Source organism: Diabrotica virgifera, chromosome 4 (assembly GCF_917563875.1).
Source record: "Diabrotica virgifera virgifera chromosome 4, PGI_DIABVI_V3a".
NCBI classification, from domain to species: domain Eukaryota; kingdom Metazoa; phylum Arthropoda; class Insecta; order Coleoptera; family Chrysomelidae; genus Diabrotica; species Diabrotica virgifera.
The window spans coordinates 262,518,003-262,540,566 of NC_065446.1; the positions used below are offsets into that span (position 1 = coordinate 262,518,003).

The 22,564-nt window shown below is 31.4% G+C and overlaps 2 protein-coding genes across 3 annotated transcripts in view; one reads left to right on the forward strand and one right to left on the reverse strand.

The window, feature by feature from the left end:
• Window positions 1–4,192: 4,192 nt before the first annotated feature.
• LOC114325567 (protein TRC8 homolog) overlaps window positions 4,193–22,564 on the forward strand; it is a 36,444-nt gene continuing 18,072 nt past the window's right edge. The window contains exon 1 of the mRNA XM_028273660.2: window positions 4,193–4,580. Coding sequence (XP_028129461.1) covers window positions 4,310–4,580 — 271 coding nt within the window. The 5' untranslated portion in view covers window positions 4,193–4,309. The remainder of the gene's footprint in view (window positions 4,581–22,564) is intronic.
• Window positions 13,372–16,063, reverse strand: LOC126884148 (piggyBac transposable element-derived protein 4-like). 2 transcript variants are annotated; one of them, XM_050650023.1, is made up of 3 exons: window positions 15,472–16,063; window positions 15,299–15,412; window positions 13,372–15,238 (listed from the first exon to the last, which is right to left on the reverse strand). In XM_050650023.1, the coding sequence occupies exons 1-3, from the start codon at window positions 15,740–15,742 to the stop codon at window positions 13,656–13,658; spliced, it is 1,968 nt and encodes a 655-aa protein (XP_050505980.1). In that variant the 5' UTR covers window positions 15,743–16,063; the 3' UTR covers window positions 13,372–13,655. The 2 variants fall into 2 exon arrangements, with proteins under 2 accessions (XP_050505980.1, XP_050505979.1); XM_050650022.1 differs by having other exon boundaries at window positions 13,372–15,412.

The following is a 22,564-nucleotide window of genomic DNA, read 5'->3' on the forward strand; positions in this document are numbered from 1 at the left end:
CGTTGTACCCCCCCTGGCGACAGGACTATTTCGAATACATAAAAAGATTGTATCTACGGACAACATTTTTAAAGTTATTCTAAATGTTTATAAACTACAAAATTTCAAAAATTTGGCATTAGGATTTTTGACTATATTAATTATTTTTTTATCTTTTTTTAATACATTTTGATACTATCACTCTTCTACTTTCTGTCTTATCTTATTGCAAAATAAAGGTCTCTGGGATAAACAAATAGAATAACTCTTGAACTAATTAATGGATCGGTCTCAAATTTTGAAGGTTTGTTAAGTACCTACGCTAATACCCAACTTTGGGTGAAACACTAAAGTTCTAAGGTAGTTTTAGTAAAAGTTATTAACTTCTTCTTCTTTCTCATAATCCTTAGTGCCCTTCAGGGCGTCGGATGTCGGGTTCCGCCTTTTATCCACTTCTTCCAATTGCTTCTATTGGTGGCCAGGTTCTTCATATCCCTCATACTGATGTGTCTCCTTTCACCTATATCTTGGATCTGGTCCATCCATGTCTTCCTCGGCCTTCCCTTTTTTCTTTTGTTTCCCATTTTGACTTCATGTACCTTCTTTGTAAGTCTATTTTGCTCCATTCGTTGTATGTGTCCAAACCAGCTTAATTGTTTGTTTTCGATCTTCCTAATTATCGGTTCTTGTTCCAACTCTCTTCTTATATCTTCATTTCTGAATCTGTCAAACTTCGTAACTCCGGCTATTTTTCTCATGTATTTCATCTCCGTCGCGTTTATCATTGATTCATGTTTCTTTTGGACAATCCATGTTTCCGCCCCATATGTCATTATCGGATTTACTATGCTGTTATATACTCTGAGTTTAGTTTTGTTGCTTATTTCTGACTTTCCAAAAATTGTATTATTTAAAGAGTAATACACGCTAGTCGCCTTCTTCAGTTTAAAAGTTATTAACAAATAACTATTCTTATTTTGCAGTTTACGTAGCAACAAATTAACTTTTTTACTTTCAAAAATCGGCATTTTTAAGGTTTTTCAATGTTCTAAAAAAGTGAATTTTGTAATTTTATGTCAACTATTTAGCTTTTGAATGGAGTGCAAAAAATCGAAAAAATCGCGATTTTTACACTAAATTGTTAATAATTAAAAAACGGATGCGAACTCTAGGCAGGAAACAGGTAGGTGTTCTTCCTATAGGTCTACAATAACTAAAAAAGTAGTCAGTTACCTGGATCTTTGAGTGTCCCGAGAAAATCCTTATTACTCTGGACTATAAATGCAATGTTAAAGCATGCATGCCACCCACCTGCCTCTTAGCAGTTTGAACATTTAATTTAAGCGAAATGCAATGTTTATTTTTCAAGTAAACATTTTTTTCTGTTTTCTGACAGCAGTGAAATGTATTTTTCCACCTACCTCTACCGAAAGTATACTTTTCCGGACCTGATTGTATGGAGCAAAGTTGTACTTTTCCTCCCTAGGGAGGAAAATATTTTTCTTCCCTAGGGAGGAAAAGTAAAAGTGACGTCATGGTATTATATTCATGAAATATAACTTATTGACGCCCTGTACAATACCTATTTTCTATTATGTAAGTATCAATACATTTTAACGTTTATTTAAAAACACTCTGTATTTTGCAGAATGGTAAAAAAACAGTAAATTGTTATTCTGATTTAACAATGTTTACATTAATAATTTGACTTATATTTGACAGTTGACAGTTATATTGTACCTACTTGTTAGTTTTAGTTCCAATAAATTTTGTTGGTTAGTTACATAAATAAATTAAGTAAAAATGAAAAAATGACTTGTTATTTGAGGAAGGTGGAAAAACCATATGTATAACATGGGAGTAAAGTGCCTTTTCCTCCCTTGAATGATTACTGCAGTATGATTACTACAGTAAACTTCATTCTCGGGAGGAAAAGTAGCACTTTCGTCCCTTGTTATACAAATAGCTATTTTGTGTCAATTATTTAATTCCAAAAAAATTGTTTGACACCCTGTATAAATAATTATGTTAAGTTAATGAATAATAAATAATGATATTACTACTGAATAGAAAATTGAATAACCTTTCAAATGAGCTATCACACGACCCCTATTCTTACTTAAAATAATAAATCAATTACGTCATCACGCCCAGATGAATGACGTCACTAGTATAGTATGATATATATGCCGAAAAATTCTTATTTAAGAATAAAAATCGACCTGTTTCGGGATTTATTTCCAAAATCAACAATTTATGAAAAAATTAATGTTTTCCAACCTTTTCGTGCTCACTGTATATAAAAGACACTTTGATCTATATTTTACTTAATCTATATTTCAAAACTGGGACGACTTTACTGAAAGATAGTTCATTCGATTACATGAAATCAACCCCAACTCAAGAATATCCGTCACAAAAAAATCATAGCATGTGATCTGTCTTTAAAAAGACAACCACATGCAACGGTGACATTAAAATTCTCGCGTTAGAGATCTCATAGTAAATCACGAGGGACCACCTGAAAAAACCTCGTGATACTATCCCGACATCGTAAGTATTTGGTCTTACATTTTTTCCTGGTTTTACCTCGTGATTTACTATGAGATCTCTAACGCGAGAATTTTAATGTCACCGTTGCATGTGGTTGTCTTTTTAAAGACAGATCACATGCTATGATTTTTTTGTGACGGATATTCTTGAGTTGGGGTTGATTTCATGTAATCGAATGAACTATCTTTCAGTAAAGTCGTCCCAGGAATGCAACTCATAAATATTGGCAATATCATTTTAAAGTCTTCTACTTTAAAATGTATCATATGTATCTGAATTGCCGATATAAATGAGTCAAATTAAATAAATTATTAGAAGAATTTTTTTTACTAAGCAAAAACATTTTTGTTTATGTTAGTAGTATTTTGTATTTTGACAACGGCACCCGATTTGGGCGTCGAAACGTTAATAAAAATCATTTTTTAATAATATTGTGGCTTATTTCCCATTATAAATAGTTAAAATACTATACCTAGTTGTTAAAGTGCCTAACTTTTTTATTATCAAACAGAAGCGAATGAATTAAAAAACAGAATGTTAAGAAAATCTGAGGCTATAGTTGGGTTTTAATTTCAGTTTTTTATAAAAGCTAGAACATTCCACAGGGTGTTCCAAAGTTTGAGAAAAAAAACACAGTTTGATTCGTACACCCTGTATACAATGACAATGTACCTGTCTAGCAACAATATTATTACAGCAATATTGTTAAAGAATAAAGCTATAACATATTAAAAAAATTACTTAAATCGGATATCAGGTTAAGGAAGTACTAAAATGGGCAATTTTTTATGGTGCCGGTTTTTTGTGCCGGTGAGTGTATAATAGTAAAGAAATAAGTTTAATGTATATTCCTGAAAATGTTTACTACTTAGCAATAAACATTTTGCCTACAAACGGTTTGCTGCCTTTCATTATTATGTAGGTACAGGTACAAGGTACAACCCCTTCTGAGAAAAGATTATAGCGTTCTTGGGTAGACCGCAAGCATTAGCAAAAACGCGACGGCAGAACACATAGTATTGTGGCATCCACAATTAAGATTAGTAAATGTTCTGAAATGGTGATAGAAACAACTACAACTACGTCAACTACATACCTTTGAAAACTTCTAAAACAAATTTTAGGTTCACCTTCACATTTTATCTTTTTGCAACCGGCATTTGTCTTAAGATCACTTTTATGCAAAAAACCCACGAAATCGGATAAAATATGTCTTAATAAAACAACAATTGGCAATATCGAACACGAAAATTTAAAAACAAAACCGAATCTTTCCAAGATTTTCAGAATATTTCATTTTTATTAAAATTTTTACTAAAATGAAACTGAGGACGCCATCGTTAATAAATCGCGTTAACAAATTGACAATTTCAAAGCCTTCTATAACGATACCTGTTTTTTACAGAAATCTACGTTGTCAAGAGTATGAAAAGAGAGGTTGCCAAACATTTTACCGCACAACAGATGACGCCTGTAAATATATTTAAATAAATACTGTGCAATATTTTTTACGAATTAGTCATTAGTCTTTGTCAATTATTTATATAAAAATTATATAATTAATTAAAACAGAAACGTTATATTTATTGATGAAAATGATTTAAAATATGATAGATGATAAGAGGCAACTACGGCGCGCACTTGTCAGCTGTCAACTGTCATTTTTTCATTCCGCACAAGTGTCGTCAATGACGTTTGTCAGTTTGAAAGGGCCCACAATAAAAATACATATTACGAATTTTTAAAAGAAAATTTTTGGTGTCTTTATTGCAATGAAATGTCGTTCCGGGGGAGAGTATTAGGCTTTGTGGAAGTGGTTTTAAGAGTGCCCCCTTTGTTTGTGATCGACGAGATACTGAGAGTAGGACTTCTTGGCATAGTAGAGCTGTCAGACCAAGAATATTTGCAGCAAAGTGAGGAATTATTAGCAGCTAAGGAACAGTACAAATACAATAATGTTACGACTACGGGGACCAGCGAGACCTTCGATCCATTGGTCTACAGATTTATCCTCATGTCTTTTATCAGGCTGATAATAAGTACAATAGGTCAGTATTCATGTGTTATTTTCTCGCATGATTCAGTATTTTGTTGCTGCTTGTGCATGATATTGTTGTTAACAATAGCTCAAACATTCATCTATGACACACGCTACTCCCAACGAATTTTTTGACATTGAATCAGAATCAGATGTGAATTTGGCACTGTGTAAGGTTATGTACCAAGTTCAATGGATGTTTATATAAAAATATATAATTAACATCCTAAAATACACGATTTGTGTGATTTATTGCTGTTCAATCTCCAAAATACAACACATAATGTTAAACAAATTCATATAAATAATAGATTTTTAATCAATTTTGATCTCATTATCAGATTAATGAATTAGCTAATTTTTTTATTCTTAGGATTGTACAGAACATTTATAATAGTATGTTTTATAGCTTTTGTGTTCTCGATTTGATTTTAATTGGATTGGTTTAGATTTTTCAAGGTAAATGGCATATTTTAACCTTCTAAGCATACCAATCTTGACTTATCCCAATGGTATTAGCTTGAGTATTAAGTATATAAATTTTTGCCATTACTTTTGTTGAGCTTATTAACACTAGCATGTGCTTTTTGATCTATAATTTTTTTTTGAAACGTTTATTTAGCAATCTGTTAGTTATAAAAATTCTAACAGTAAGCGTCTTTGGGGTTTGAATTAAAAAAAAATTGACGTTAGAGAGGTCAGTCCAATGACTGGACCTCTAGTATGGAACAAACATGACATTTCGATAATATGCTACATACAAACATACATTTTACATTTTTTACAAACAATACATATATCTAAAATATAAACACAATTACTGTGATGTATAAAACTTATTTATAAATAAGGTCCAGTGGATTTTTACGTTTTAGTCTGTGAGTTTGTTGACTATTATCAAGCAAGTTTATTGCCAGAGCATTTGGATGGCTTTCTAGGCGTTTTATGTACCGAACACTGCACTGAACTATCACTTCACTGATCGTAGGTACTTCTAGATCACAATAAATGTCTTTGTTTGACACGAACCATGGAGCGTCTCTTATAGAGCGTAACACTTTGGATTGCAATCTTTCTATTATGGATATGTTGGATTTTGCTGCTGTACCCCATAGGTCCAGACCGGTTTGAGTATTGTATTGTATACCAACAGTTTATTACGTATAGACAACTTCGATGTTCTGCCCAGTATCCAATAATGTTTACGAAATTTTAAATTTAACCGTTGGCGCTTTTTCCATATGTGTTCTCCATGTCAAAGTTTTGTCCAGGTGCATACCAAGGTATTTAACGCTTTCGGCTTGTGAAATTGCTTTTTTATTTATTTCTATATTAGGTGATATTTTACGACATTTTGTAAATATGATATGTTGTGATTTTGATTCATTGATCTTTATTCGCCATTTCTTTGTCCACTTTTCAATGTTCCTAATATGCCTTTGAAGAGATTCGGTAGCTGTTGCGGGATTTTCATCTGTGACTAACATAGCTGTGTCATCTGCGAATGTTGTAGTCATTACATTTTCGTTTGTTGGTATGTCGTGTGTAAATATTAGATATAATATAGGACCCAGAACACTACCTTGAGGGACTCCAGATCGTATAGGGTAGATTTTTGATGTATCTGCTTCATGCTTGACACGGTAGTACCTTTCTTCTAAATATGATTTTAGTATAGTAAACATTGAATCAGGAACATTCATTTTTATTTTGAAGAGCAACTCTTCATGCCAGACTTTATCAAAAGCCTGACTGATGTCAAGAAAAAGTGCAGAACAGTACTTTTTTTCTTCAAAAGTTTTATTTATTATATCAATGACTCTATGAACTTGTTCTATTGTTGAATGCTTCTCTCTGAAACCAAACTGGTGATCCGGAAAAAGATTATTATCAGTTATTATCTTCATTAGCCTGGTCGCTAATAGCTTCTCAAATAGTTTAGCTAGTACTGGTGAGAGACTAATAGGACTATAAGAGGTATGTTCATGAGATGGTTTACCATGTTTATGGATCATTATTATATCAGCAATTTTCCATTGCGTTGGTACAATTTTGAGCCTTAGTGTGGCGTTGAATAGTTGTGTTATCATAACTACACCTTTATCTGGTAACTCTTTTAAGATAGTTCCTGTTATAAGGTCATAGCCAGGAGCTTTTTTGGTTTTTAATCTATATTGAATAGTATTTTTTACATCTCTTTTTGTTACTGGTTTAATTTGCTCACTTGGCTGTTGGATTGTTGCTAGACTTTCATAGATAGCATCATCTTCTTCAGCACTGACAGAGGGTAGAGGTTGAAAAACTTCTTCAAGATATTTTCCAAATGCCTCTGCTTTTTCTTGATCTGTTCTCGACCATGAGCCATCTGGATTTCTTAATGCTGGTATGTGTTTACTGGGTTGCTTTAATTTCCTGGTGGTGTTCCAAAGTGAATAATCGGTATCTGCTGTTGGTGTTAAACTTTGAAGATAATTTTCGATGTAGGAGTTTTTGTGCTGTAGTATTGTATTTTTCAGCTGCGTTGCGGCTCTATTGTAGTTCATTTTGTCTTGATGCTGTCTTGTGTTTTGCCATATCTTTCTTAGTCTCCTCTTTTATTAATTAATCTATTTCTTATATTAATAGGATTGTTTCTTTTATTCTGTGTATCTTTACATTCTGGAGTGGCATTCCAAGCAGCTTCTTGAAGAAGTGTTGTAAATTCGTATACTGCTAATTCATGTTCATCTTTTGTTTTTGCATAATGAAAAAACATGTAATTATTTATACAGGGTGTCCCGAAAAGAATGGTCATAAATTATACCATAGATTCTGGGGTCAAAAATAGGTTGATTGAACCTCACTTACCTATATACAATAGTGCACATAAAAAAAGTTACAGCTCTTTGAATTTACAAAATGAAAATCAATTTTTTTTCATATATCGAAAACTCTAGAGATTTTTCATTGAAAATGGACATGTGGCATTTTTATGGCAACAGCATCTTAAATAAAAGGTAAAGTAAAATTTGTGTACCCCATAAAAATTTTATGGGGCTATTGTTCCCTTAATCCCCCCCAAACTTTTGTGTACGTTCCAATTTAATTATTATTGTGGCACCATTAGTTAAACACACTGTTTTTAAAACTTTTTTGCCTCTCAGGATTTTTTCGATAAGCCAGTGTTTATCGAGATATTTTGAATATTTTTCGAATCCATCACATATTTGTATATGGTTAAGTACGATTATAGAGACCTGTTGATAATCTGAAAATGTATTTATAATTTACATTTTTAGGTATATTTTGAAAAAGAAGCCACATCTCGATAAAAGGTGACTTATCAAAAAAAGACTAAGAGGCAAAAAAGTTTTAAAAACCCTGTGTTTAACTAATGGTACCACAATAATAGTTTAATTGGAACGTACACAAACATTTGGGGGGTTTAAAGGAACAAAACTCCCATAAAAATTTTATGTAAATATATTAAAAAAGAAGCTGCATCTCGATAAAAACTCACTTATCGAAAAAATAATGAGAGGCAAAAAGGTTTTAGAAACGTTATGTTTAACTAATGTTACCACAATAATGAATTAATTGGAACGTACACAAAAGTTTGGGGGGGTTTAAGGGATCAAAATCCCCATAAAATTTTTATGGGGTGGACAAATCTCACTATAATTTTGTTTTAAGATCATCCTGCCATAAGAATGATACATTTCCATTTTCAATAAAATATCTTTAATAGTTTTCGATATATTGAAAAAAATCGATTTTCATTTTGTAACTTCAAAGGGCTATAACTTTTCTTATGAGCACATTTGTACTAAGGTAAATTAGGTTCAATCGAACTATTTTTGACCCTAGAATGTGTGGTATACTTTATGACCAATCTTTTCGGGACACCCTGTATATAGTGTAAATATCTGCAGTTTTATGTTTTTAAATGACTAATTACCAAGGAAGAAGAAATAGGGAATTAATGTTAGTCCCAATCAATATGTCATAAAATATTTATACTTTGTATAGAATCAGGTTCACTATGCCAATTCCATTCAGTGAAATCAATAAAAAAACTTTTAATTATAGTTTCGTCCTCAAAATTTTATTTTTTTCTGTCTTACATGTACAATATACAGGGTATGGTTATGAAATTACTTCACGTAATTGATTTATTTTGCTGTGGTAGTATTTTACAGACTTTTTGATCTTTACTATACAAGCCCTAACAACTATATGTTGGAACAAACAGTTATTTTGCAAATAAAATGTTGGAACAAACAGTTATTTTGCAAATAAAATGTCAGTTTATCGAAATTCTTTTACCTATTTAAACTGTAAATATGAAATTAACAACATTTTTTGTGATGTATGGAATAATTTTTATGCTTTAATTAGGTATATATAATTTATGTTAATTACTATTTAATTAATTGCCTGATAATTGAAAAGTGCTGAAAACTAAAAGTGCCAAAGTGATACAATAAACTACCCCAGATAAGTGAAATAATATTCGAGAATAATATTTCAATCAACTATGATAGTTATTGTCTACCCTAGACTAGCTCGATCTCCCAAGTTGTGAGTCCACCTTGTCCTAATCAAAAACATGAACAATGAAAATCCAGAATGGAGCAAATAAAACAATAATATTTAACTAACCATGTTAATTTTTCATAAAAACGTAATTAAGTAATGTATGTATTAAAAAATATATATGTACAAGACCTTGCCGAAACTTTACAGATCAGAGATTATACTTATCGATGGCACTTGGTATCTGTCTGCGGGTTCTTGGTGTCTTGCTGTTGTTTCTGCCCTGGCTCTGGCGACGTGGATGTTCTGGCCACCAGGCCTAAAGGTGTTGGTCAGTTTCTAGATGTCTAGTCACTGCAGCATCGATGTATCGCCGGCGACATTGGGGGCTCCAGTTTCAGGGAGTCCTCCAACGAGGTGAAGGGTTGTTCAGATGTTTTATACTTTGTCCAGAAAACCCAAATATAAGAACGTCTGTTTGAAAAAAATTAAAATTTTTTTGTCTGTTATTTGAAAAACTAAAAAGAGTTTTTCAACAAATTAAAATACAAATTAATTAGGCATAATGTCGCCCTTAGCTTGAATAACAGCCTGCTCTCTATTAGGTATTGTACTCGGTATTGTATCAATTAGGCATTCACAAAGTTCAGGGGTGAAACTATCTCATAGTTCTTGCAATTTACCACATAGTTGTGGCAAAGTAGGCTGATGGTTATTTATCAGGTATTTCTGTTGAAAGATAAAATCTCCTTATGGATATAACTTTGCTGTATTTGGTAAAAACGAATCTTCAAGGATATCTAGATATTTGGCTGTGTTCACTATCTTTCAGTAAAATGTAAAGTTCGCTACTTTTTGGCCTACATACATACAACCCCACGCCATGATGCCCTGTGAAAAATTTAGAGTGTTTTTGAAACAATTATTATGAAAACCTTCTGTTTTTCCCCAATAACATATTTTCATTAATCTCCCGCATAGATATCAAATTTGCTATCATAGCCATAGATAACTTTGTTGCGTTATGTTTGATCCGTGAAAGTTTTGATTTCATGGAAGAGTAATAGGATTTGTGAAAGTGGTTTTAAGAGTGCCTCCTTTATTTCTGATTGACGAGTTATTAAGAATAGGACTTCTGGGCATAGTAGAGCTGTCAGACCAAGATTTGCAGCAAAGTGAAGAATGGTTAGCAGCTAAGGAACAATACAAATGCAATAATGTTACAACAACAGGGACCAGTGAGACCTTGATCCCTTGGTCTACAGGTTTATCCTCATGTCTTTTTTCAGGCTGGTAACTAGGACATGCTGATCCCAACGAATTTTTTGACATTGAATTAGATGTGAATTTGGCACTGTAAGGTTATGTACCAAATTCAATTGCTGTTTGTATAAATATATAATTAACATCCAAAAATACACGATTTGTGTAATTTATTGTTGTTGAAGATATTCTTCTTTAGCAGCGAATCGATTGAGGGTAAAATTTGATTGATCCGCGCGCATGCGCACACCGACAGTATGGTATTAGTTGTTATACGGGCTCTGATTGGGTGCTGAAATTTTGAAATGATCTGTCAATAATTGTTCAATATGGAGGTTATCGGTAAACAAAAATATTGTATAATATTAGTTTTTATTGATGTGTGGACAGAAATAAAATCAAATTTATAATTATAGTGACTTTTTAAATATTTTTGAAAAGCCGCAGGTACGTAATTCTAAATGTTTCAGTTGGAAATACCTAATAGTTTCAATACCTATCTATTTGGAAAATGTAAACAAAATAATGTAGTTACCTATTAGTAGGCAATGCTTTAATTTACATAATCTGATTACGAACAAACTTTCTACAAATCTTCATCTCATATATTATCGTTTTCTTACCCTATATTTTGTTGTATTTTATTTCGACAAAAATCAAACTAATAATTTTATTAAATTCATATAAATTTATGGTGTAAACGTTTAGTTTGTGTATATTCCCACATGACGTATACGAGAGTTTGGTGCAGTTTGAAGTGGCGTCAACTTTCGTGCGGCGCGGTAGACGTGAAGTGGGTTCAAGCCCCAAGCAAGTTATTATTTTTTTATTTTTTTTTATAGATTTTATGATTGTAAGTAGGTATATTATTATATAATTTTTGAAGATATTCTTCTTTTTTGAAAGTGGTAGATAAGAAAGTTAGTTTGATTTTTAAATAAAATAAGTACAAATAACCTTTTAAGTATATTTACTTCGTTTAAATTACCTATTATATAATAGAAGAATATCTTCTTACATGCGGACAAAGTACACACACATTCTTTTTTAATCTCCACAGTACAACACATAACATTAAATAATATCGTATAAATAATAGATTTTTAATCAATTTTGTTCTCATTATCAGATTACTGATTTTTCTGCTTTTTTTATTCTTAGGATTGTATAGAACATTTATAATGGTATGTTTTATACCTTTTGTGTTCTCGATTTGATTTTAATTGGATTGGTTTAGATTTTTCAAGATAAATTGCACATTTTGACCTAAACATAAACATACCAATCTTGACTTATCCCATGGTATTAGTGAAATCAATTTTTACTAGTATTTTTGTTGTACTTATTTACACATGTGATTTTTGCAGTGTAATTTCTCATTTATATCGTAAATATTGGCAATTTTATATTTTTAATTGACCAAGGGAGAAGAAATGGGGAATTATTGTTAGTCCCAATCAATATATGTCATAAAATATTTACTTTGTATACAATCAGGTTTAGTATGCCAATTTCATTCACTGAAATCAATAATAATTTTTCATTATAGTTTTTTCCTCTAAAATATATATTTTTTTGTCTTTCGTGTTTTATGTATAATATACTTGGTATATTTATGAAATTACTCCACATAATTGATTTGTTATCCTGTGGTAGTATTTTACACACTTTTATATCTTTACTGTGTCTACTTTGCTTTTGCCATTTTTACAATGTTAAACACAGTAAACCACTACCAGTTTTGATCGAATTATAAAAAAACTAAAACAATAGTGAGAATATATGCATACAGATCATTAACAACCATCAAAAATGACTGTGCAGTAATTTATTCAGTTTGTATTTAAACAATTCCATTATATTAAAGTGGAACACCTATTAATCTAGTAATCATAACTAGATACATAATAATTTTGGCACAGCTGTTTCTTATCAGGTGCTTGAATTTGGCATTACCTTACTGCTTACTACATACAGAGTGAGTTTTATGTATGGAAACACTCAATTATCAGCAATTATCTCAAAAACGGCTTGTATGATTTTTATAGATTTTGGTAGGTAAGAGTTTTCTAATGCGGCCGATATTATAGTGCTAATTACATTGTTGTCAGATCTTCCGTTTTTCTGTAAATCTAATAAACTTTCTTATTTCAAATGAAATACCCTGTATATTTTTTGCGTTTTAAAGTCCTTAAGAAATACTGATTATTTTTCATGTTATATTCCCTATACCTAAATGCCGTAATTTCGGAGTTATTGCTACAAGACATTATTTTACGTTCTTTGGATCATTGGGAACAAAAAAGGTCTTCTGTAATTTTTCTCTAAAATTAATCGTTTTCGAGTAATAAACAATTCAAAACTGAAAAAAATCGAATAATGACGATTTTCAAGGTTCAAAACACATTAAAAAATATAATTTTTGAAATTACGAATTACCTAAATTCAAGCTCAACTCTTCGTCTAATATATTGCCATATGACTTTTTGGCTCGTTTTATTCTAAAACATTGCTTTTTACTTATTAATGAAGTGCATATGAGAAAACGGGCGCCGGGCTGCATTAACAACTAAAAAACACAACTTTTAAAATGAAACAAGCACAAATTACTTATCCGTAGCTAATAAAATAAGGCTTGAAATTGAATTCAGGTACTTCGCAGTTTCAAAAATAATATTTTTTATTTGTGTTTTTGAAACTTGAAAATTGTCATTATTCGATTTTTTTCAGTTTTAAATTGTTTATAACTCGCAAACGATTAATTTTAGAGAAAAATTACAAAAGATCTTTTTTGTTCCCAATGATCCAAGCAACCTAAAATAATGTTTACCCGGGCCGAAAAAATTGATTTTAATTATTTTTTTAAATTTTTTATTTAAATAAATGTAGCAATAACTCCGAAATTGTGGCATTTAGGTATAGGGAATATAACACGAAAAATAATAAGTATTTGTTAAGGACTTCAAAACGTAAAAAATATACCGGGTATTCTATTTGAAATAAGAAAGTTCATTAAACACGTTAAGCCCCGGACCATCATGACATAATTTTTCTGTCAGACCGGAACATTTTTTTAATAATTTTGAAATAAGAATGTGTATAACTATTTATTTCTATTCTAAAATAAAAACAAAATACATTTTTTAAGTAAAAAACAGCATGTACCAACAGGGTACACACGGTCTATTTATAATTATTTTTGTAATTTGTTTTAATGTGGACCATGTGTGCCATATTGGCTCACACCAGGAAGATAATCAAATACCTTCTCCCTAAGATATTTTAAGTTTAAAAATACAAAAACAATTTATTTTTTCAAAGAACATGTATGAATATTCACAAAACACTTAACACACATATATGCGGTATTAACGGCACATGCCGGACAAAAAGTGTATACCCTTTTGGCATTCTTCATCGCTGATGCTCTTCCTTCACGGTTCGAAAAGTTCTTGTAACATGCTGAACACCTTCCCCTTTTCTCTTTCTCGTCCAACGTATGCAGAGTTGTTAAAGAGTTTTCAGAAGTTGTTAAAGAGTTTTCAGAAGTTGTTTGAGGCATTAAAAGACTTTGAACAATCTGTTCACGGAACTCAGTAATTGAGAGATGTTTGCCAGTAACAGATTTGTAGAGAACTAAAGAGTTCACAAGTGCGGTATTTGTTAGTAATTCCACAGCCAATTTACGATACCACTTCATACTTCGTCGAACAGGGGAATTATATGCAGCCTTTTGATCCGACACATCGATAAAAGATTTTGCAGAATTATAGTCAACAATGGTCGATGGTTTGGGAACAGGTCCACGTTTTGTTTGAACATCTATCATCAAAGGAATATCCTTGGTCGTTAAAAACAAAACGTCCCGTTTATCTTTCCATTTTCCGATAACAACTTTTGTATTACTCTGTAGATACTTCATGTCACCTCTTTTTAATTTTGCATTGACTACCGCTTTGGGATTATGTTTCCTATTGGAACGTAATGTTCCGACTAAATGGGTTTTCCTATTATTTAAATCATGAGCCAAGTCAACACTCGTATAAAAATTATCAGTATATAAACTTCTGCCTGTATCTAGAAGCGGTTGCATAAGTTCCATCACCACTCTGGATGCTAACGACTTTTCAGATGGTTGCATCTCTTTTCCACCGTACACTTTAACGGCGTACGTATATCCATCTGCGACGCAAAGTTTAAACAATTTGACTCCATATTTGTGTCTTTTTCCAGGAATGTATTGCAAAAAACTAAGTCTACCACGAAATGGCACCATAGTTTCGTCAATACATAACGATTCTCTAGGAGTACACATTTTCTGAAACTTTTCATTTAGTATTTGTACAAGAGGAGAAATTTTGTAGAGTCTGTTTCCAGGTGGGCAGCTCTCGTTATCTGAAATGTGAAAGAAGTGTAATAATATTTCAAATCGACTTCTACTTATTTCACACATTTTAGAAACTTCATTTTTGTAAAGTAAATTGTTACTCCAATAATTTCTGAGTTTCGGTTTTCTGTCTAACCCCATCCAAATAATGAGAGCCAAAAATCGAAGCAATTCTTTTCTGTCAATTGGTCTCCAGTTACTCATAAGCGAATGTTTCGTTATTGACTCATTTACAATACCAGCGATTATGGTTTGTTCGGCGTATTTATTAGTTTCAGTAACCAACAAATCTTGCACTTGACGGTCGATAAACAGTAGGTAGAAATCTATTGGTTTGTGGTCTGTAAGTTTTGCGAGTTCTTCCTGATTTATTCCTGAAGTAAATGATAGTTCGAACTTATTGAGATCATCTGGATTTGGCACATCGCTCCATGTTATTTTATTTCTTGATACAACATCGTCAATAACAGCTTCCAGGCTAACGTTTGCAGATTCAGCTTTTTCTACAAAGCAAAAAAAAAAGTAAACTACAAACAGAATTTGTGCATTCCTAAATAACTTACCTATCCTTCTTGTATCAGCCTCCTTTTGGATACAACTAGGACCTGCAGTTATTTTATTTCTTGATACATCGTCAATAACAGCTTCCAGGCTAACGTTTGCAGATTCAGCTTTTTCTACAAAGCAAAAAAAAAGTAAAGTACAAACCGAATTTGTGCATTCTTAAATAATTTACCTATCCTTCTTGTATCAGCCTCCTTTTGGTTAGAACTAGAACCTGCAGTAAATTCTTTGCAATTTTGTGTTTGTTTGCAAATTTTAGCTTTTTTTCTACGAGACTCATATTCACTACTGTATGAGTCTGAAGAACCATCAGTAACATTTTCATTGTACACTGGATCGGCATCAGAATCATAAAACGTACTTTCAGACATACTACTATCACTAAAGTCACTCTCCTCAGCAAGTCTGCGAAGTTCGTCTTCCGATAGTCCTTTACGGAACATTATCTTATTTTTTAGTTCCACTTTTTAACAAAAAACTGAAGAGAAAATAGTGTTAGCCTCGTTAGACGTTCGAACCGATACTGACTGAAGCATGTTAGAAATTATAACCTAACCTGTTTGTGAACACGTGGTTTAACGGACCAACCTCTGATTTTGTTTACCACAGACCGTTTACACACATTTATACATAAGAAAGCACGGCAAATGCGATCCTCGACGAGCCACGGCATTAGGAACACGACACTTCGCTGTGGCCTGATAGGTACACACGGTCCCAGATAAAACTAGAGTGTGTGCCAGTGTGGTACACATGGGGCTTAACGTGTTAAATTTCCAGAAAAACGGAAGATCTGACAACAATGTACAGCACTGTAATATCGGCCGCATTAGAAAAATATTATTTTTGTCATTTTTGGTTTTGGTTAATTTTTGGTAATTATTGTTAATTTTTTGTATTGTAACTGTTAAGTATTATTTCGTTGAAATTATATAATAGAAGTATAACTTCTTACGTGCGTACAAAGTACACACACATTCTTTTTTTTTAATAAATGTAGCAATAACTCCAAAATTATGGCATTTAGGTATATAGGAAATATAACACGAAAAATGATCAGTATTTCTTAAGGACGTCAAAACGCAAAAAATATACAGGGTGTTCTGTTTGAAATAGGAAAGTTCATTAGATTTCCAGAAAAACGGAATATTTGACAACAATGTAATTACCACTATAATATCGGCCGTATTAGAAAACCCTTACCCACCAAAATCTATAAAAATCGTTCCAGCGGTTTCCGAGAAATTACCGTGTTTCCATACTTTCTCGCTACCCTGTATATTTTAGTTTTGGTGTTTTTGCTGATATGTGGGTCTTTTAGTAGTTCTTCTATATTTCTATATTTTTTTATACATTATCTATTGTTATATCTAGATACTTAATCTTTCTTCTTTTTTGGAATATACATTGTTTAATGTGTATCTTATGTAGGTTACAATTTTTTCTTGAGTTTAACTTATACTTGGTCTTTGTTCATTTATTTTTATTCCTCTAATTTTCACTTCTTCAATCAGAGTCCTCAATTCGTATTCTAAGCTTTTTTGTACCATGTTATTATCAATGTATCCTGTAATTTGTGCTGAACTTTGTGTTCATCTTGTGAGTTTTTTAATCGTCCATCCAGTGCTATGTTAAAAAGTGAAGTAAATAAGCGTTTACTCACAATCGGTTAGTAATTTATGGATTTCTAACCTTTGAAGTAATCAGGAAGCGACTTATTACTTACTTTACTTTCCCAGCTAGCCGGGAAAGTACTTTCCCGGCTAGCATCTGTCACTTTTCTATTTTGCGTATTTACTAATATCAACATTATGCCTAAAGTTTAATACTGCTCGCAACATCGAATATCTTGACCATAATGTGGAGGCTTTACTTTGTTTGCTTATTTCACAAAAATAAGCAAGAAGTACCGTCTCAGAGGTATGCTGCACACCTTTAGCCACGCACCATTTACTGTATAGTTCATAGGTGTTTTCATACCTCTCCCTGCTTTTTTCAGGAATTATTCCTTCAGTAGCTCTCTCTGCAGCTACCCGCAGTTCTGGTGGCGTACATTCAAATTCACTATCAGACATTTTTGTAAAATAAACACAATTTGATTATATGTACAATTAATGGCGTCGTGTATCGCCTAAATGTCAGATTCAACAAACTTGTTTTGTTACCTAGCAACGATCTCATAGGTTACTTAAAATAATTCATCTTATCACATAATGAAAATGGATACAGATATTTGAAACGAAATTATTATTGGTAGATTGTGAGTATTAGAAATCCATAAACTACTAATACTAACCGATTGTGAGTAAAATAGTATACAAACCTCGCGGGAACTCATTCTAGCCTCGCGTCTGTAGTTTACATCGGTGCTTCGCACCTCGGTAAACTACCTTGCCGCTCGGCTGAAATAGAGTACTTTCCCGCTAGGTATGTAATATACTATTACCTTGTAGAACTCCTAACTCCTACTTCCATATTGATAGTTTCTGTATTTCCCTCACCTTCTATAGCTTCTGCTAAAGAGCTGGCTGTTGTCATTTTCCCTAATCTAATTAGTTTTATTGGTATATTCATTTTTACATTTCAAGTAAGATTTGGTGTGTATTAACAGAGTCAAATATTTGCTAGAAATCTATATCCCACATGTTGCGTTAATAGGTAAATGGGGTCTATGGTAAATTTTTCTTTTCTGAAGCCTTGTTTGTATTGCTGCAGTAGGACCAGACCAGGATTTGAACTTACATCAACTAAAACATGTCTTAGCGAAGTGACATTGAGAACGACTGTCTGTCCCTCTTGGCTATCAGACTGGAATATCTCCTTTTTTATATATCGTTATTATGTGACACTTTCTTCACTCTATAGGTATATTTTCTGAGTTCAATATACATTTTATTAGTTTATGAAAACAGTACATCACTTCTTCTCTTCCATTATTTGTTAATTCATTGTTGATTTAATCCGGTCCTTCTGTTTATGATTCATGCCTCTCTTATTTCAATCTCTGCACTATTTTAATAAGTTCCTTGTATTTGGGAGCCTTTTCTTCTTCGTCTTTTTCATCCCTTATCTTTACTTTCCAATATTTCTGCTTTGTTTGATTTTGTACAAGGTACAGAAATTCTGTCCCAAGTTTTCTCTACTGATTTCAGGTCTTACTGTTGTGTGTGTGTGTGTGTGTTTAGATTTATGACCTTGGTTTGAACCAATTGACCAGCTCAATTTTTTTTTTATTTTCATAGACACAATTTCCTAATTTTAACTGATATACATTATATTTTAATAATTACAAACATATATTACATACATTACATTAAAAATACATACTAATATTAAATACTATTACTAAATACTTATACTAAACCACTAATTGATATTAAAATATTTTTTTTTTAGCGCTAAGACCTAAACCCGATTCAACCTCGCGGAGGTTTAGGCCTTCTTTGTGATTTTTTTGCTTTTTTTTGTTTTTTTTTATTTTGTTTTTTTTTTTATTGTTTTTTTAATATTTATTTCTTTTTTTTATTATTTTTTTTTTCTTTTTTTTGTTTTTTTTATATAATATATTTTTTTTGAATTTTTTTTTATATTTTTTTTTTAAATATCAATTTTCATATTTTTTAAGTGGTTATAAACAATTTTATACAAATTTATATTTCGTGTACATAAAATGGAATTTAAATTGGTGGGGAGAGTAACTCCTCCTGTTTGTAGATTCTTATATAACTGTTGATTCAGCATCTGGAAGTTTGCGCAATCGAAAATCACATGCTCTAATGTACCCAACTCCCCGCAAGTGCAGTTTTGAGAAGTGGCCAACCCTAGTTTATTTTTGTGAACTGGATATAAACCATGTTTGTTCCTTGCTCTATTTAAGGTTTTAATGAAGTGCCGATTTGTAATGTCGTTAAACCACGGTTTTCTATAAATTTTTGTTTAGATATCATGAAATCGTATACCTTTAAGAGAGATATCATATTCCAGTTGCCATTGCAACTTTTTTTTGTTTTTTCTTAAACCATTGTCGTAGATCAGTGACTGGCATTAATGGTTCTTCTATCGTTTCCCCTGTTGTAGTAGAATCCTTGGCAAGTCTATCCACTATTTCATTTCCGTTAATTCCATAGTGAGCCTTAATCCAAACCAAAGAAATTTGTTTACCTGTATTCGTAAGTAACTGGATTGTTTCTAAAATTTTTATAATTACTACTGATGAAGTGCTTGATAATTTAGTTTGTACTATTGTGTCTACCGAACTTTTGCTGTTAATATAATAAACTTATTCTTGTGATGGATACTAATATACCTCAAAGCTTGAAGAATTGCGATGAGCTCAGCAGTATAACTAGACATTTGATTTGAAAGTTTAAATTTTTTGGATAGATTTTCATTTGAATGGTAAAAGGCGCATCCAGTAGACTCAGCGAATTTGGATCCATCTGTGTAAATACAATCGGACTCCGGCCATCTTTTCAGAACTGTTTGCTCAACAAACGTATTTATGTTAAATTGATTAACATGTGGTTCAATATTAAGATAATAATAAGGAATTTGTAGTTCTAATAGGTTTTAATCACAATTATAAAAGGGAAGGATGTCATTTCTGTAAACCTCGCTATTAAATTGGATTAATAGCTGATAACTACTTATTACTTTGGGATGAATTTTACGTCGCCAGAAGGGACTATCTATTTTTGAATTGAGGTTTTGTATTTTCTCAGATCTTTTCTGTGCTAGGAGTTTTGATATAAAAACATCACACAAAAATTGCTTATGTTGGATTTTGTACAAGGTACAGAAATTCTGTCCCAAGTTTTCTCTACTGATTTCAGGTCTTACTGTTGTTCTATGGTTGCTACATTATTTTTTAACATATTGGTCAAGTTTTTTGTTGTCTTCATTATTTGCTTCTATTGCTTCTCTTTGCTCTTTAATCCATCCTAATTTTTTCTTTTAATATTGTTTTACTGCTTCCTGTATTTTCCTTTTGCATTCATTTACTTTTTTATATGTTCCAATTTTTATGCATATCATCCATTTCAGAGTGGGACTGTTTTTTTGAAGTTCCTTCATTCTTTCTTTAATGTTTTTCACAGACAACTTGCCCCCAGAAGGTGTGACGCATATTCCCCTATTTGGGGTCTTTTTGTTTCCCTTTTTATGTACGGAGCTTGAGTTTTCTCTTTCTTCATTTTCTATTTCTTCAGTATTTTTTCATCAAATAAGCATTTTTGTTTATTTGATGAATAAGTTTTAAGGATTTTAAGAAACTATTAATCAAATCATAATGTCATATTATAAAAGAAACAGTATATCAGCATCTGATGGTTTATTTATATCTTAAAACCAGTTTTCTGTGAGAATTCACATATTCTAACTAAAAACAGGTACAAAAATGGTATTGGCACTGAGAAGGTCAAAGTACCTAGCTAATGTGTTTTTACTGTTTTTATTAGAATCACTTGCTGACCATAAAAAACTAGGACTTTTATCTACAATGACTGCTAATTGTTGTAAATCGACTTATATAAGAAAAACTTAAGAGTAAATGTTAAAACAATAAATTGGTTTCTGTATAATCGTTGGTGATCTGGTTCTAAAACAGTAGATTGTAAGGTTCATTCGCCTAACTAAACCTACACTCAGGAGTAACAATAATTCAATATATGCCTATTTTTTAGTAAAGGTGGAAACTATAGTTTGGAAGTGACAGTTTTAGATCGTCTACAAATAATGTGAGAATATAGAGGTTCAAAATTGTGGAACAAATTCATTTTTTCGAGAACAAGCCACTGTGGTGAAAAATTCCGTGAAAGGTTGATTTGTATTTTTAAATGATGACTTTTTATATCATACCACTGACTTCATCAATCTGGCCATGATGACGTAATCGTTGATTTTTTTAAATGAGAGTAGGGGTTGTGTGCTAGCTCATTTTATAGGTCCTTCAATTCTATATTCAGTAACATAAACATTAACATCACTATTGATACAGGCTGTCAAAATATTAAATTATTTGACACAAAATGAAGAATGTATAGGTATAGTTTATTTGATTCAGAATACATTTTACTGCTGTCAAAAAATAGAAAAAACGGTTTATTTGACAAATGAATATTACTTTTCGCTTTAATTCAATGTTCATGCTGCCACCCACCTGACTCTTGACAGTGTAAACATTTAATTTAAGCAAAAAGCAATGTTTATTTTTCAAATAAACATTTTTTCTGTTTTCTGACAACAGTAAAATGTATTTTAAAATAAATAAAATAAATACATTCTTCTTTTTGTGTCAACTGTTTTAATTTAAAAAATATTTTTGTGGACTCCTTGTATAAATAATTATATTTAAAATAAACAGAATGTGTGTGTACTTTGTACGCACGTAAGAAGTTATACTTCTATTATATGATTATATGATTATAAACGAAATTAATATACTTTTTATTTATATTTTATTTAAATATTAAATTAATTTATACTTACTACTTCTCAGACATTTTTATTAAAACAGTGCCAAAAATTAAAATAATAAAAAAATAAAACACACACAAGTACATTAAAAATGCCACAAATGATTTCTGAACATTAATTGTCGGAAAAATTTTTAACTAAATACGTATTTTCTGAAAATAAAATTATATAATAAATATACTTACAATCATAAAATGTATAAAAAAAAAATAAAAAAATAAAAGTTTCTATTGGGATTCGAACCAACTTACCAAGCGGCTTGTATTTGCGTTGTATTTTGAGTCACCCGCATTAAAACTTCGCCACAGAGACAGCTTGTCATTATGTGCGAAGATCGTCTAACTAAACAGATTAACCTTTTGATATTTTTAACTTATGTAAATCAAATTATTTTGATTTTGAATTGAAATGATTTAGAATTGAAAAAATACAACAAAACATAGAGTAAGAAAACAATATATTAGGTGAATATTATTTAAATAAAAGTATTACATACTACTTATGTATTTTGGTAGGTTCAAGGTAGGTATCGGAGCCCGTATAACGACTAATAAATTTCGCAATCACTTGCGTCGTGCAAAGTGGCTATGTTCAAATATCATAACAAAATTTGATCAACTATTTATAAAACACTTACCAGTGAAAGATTCTTTAGCTCTGAATAAGCGAGATCTGCGGCACTCATACTAGTCACAGTTTGATGAGCTTTCACATTGGCATGCAACAATCATCTCTTCTATGTAAATAAGTCCAAAAATATAATATAAACACTATTTAAAAAGGCAGTATAA

Excerpts from the sequence above, each read along its gene's own strand:
- LOC126884148 (XM_050650022.1), bottom strand. The coding sequence starts at position 15,742 with ATGTTCCGTAAAGGACTATCGGAAGACGAACTTCGCAGACTTGCTGAG. Across the intron at positions 15,413-15,471 it reads GGCTGATACAAGAAGGATAG|AAAAAGCTGAATCTGCAAAC; the intron begins GTAAATTATTTA and ends TTTGCTTTGTAG.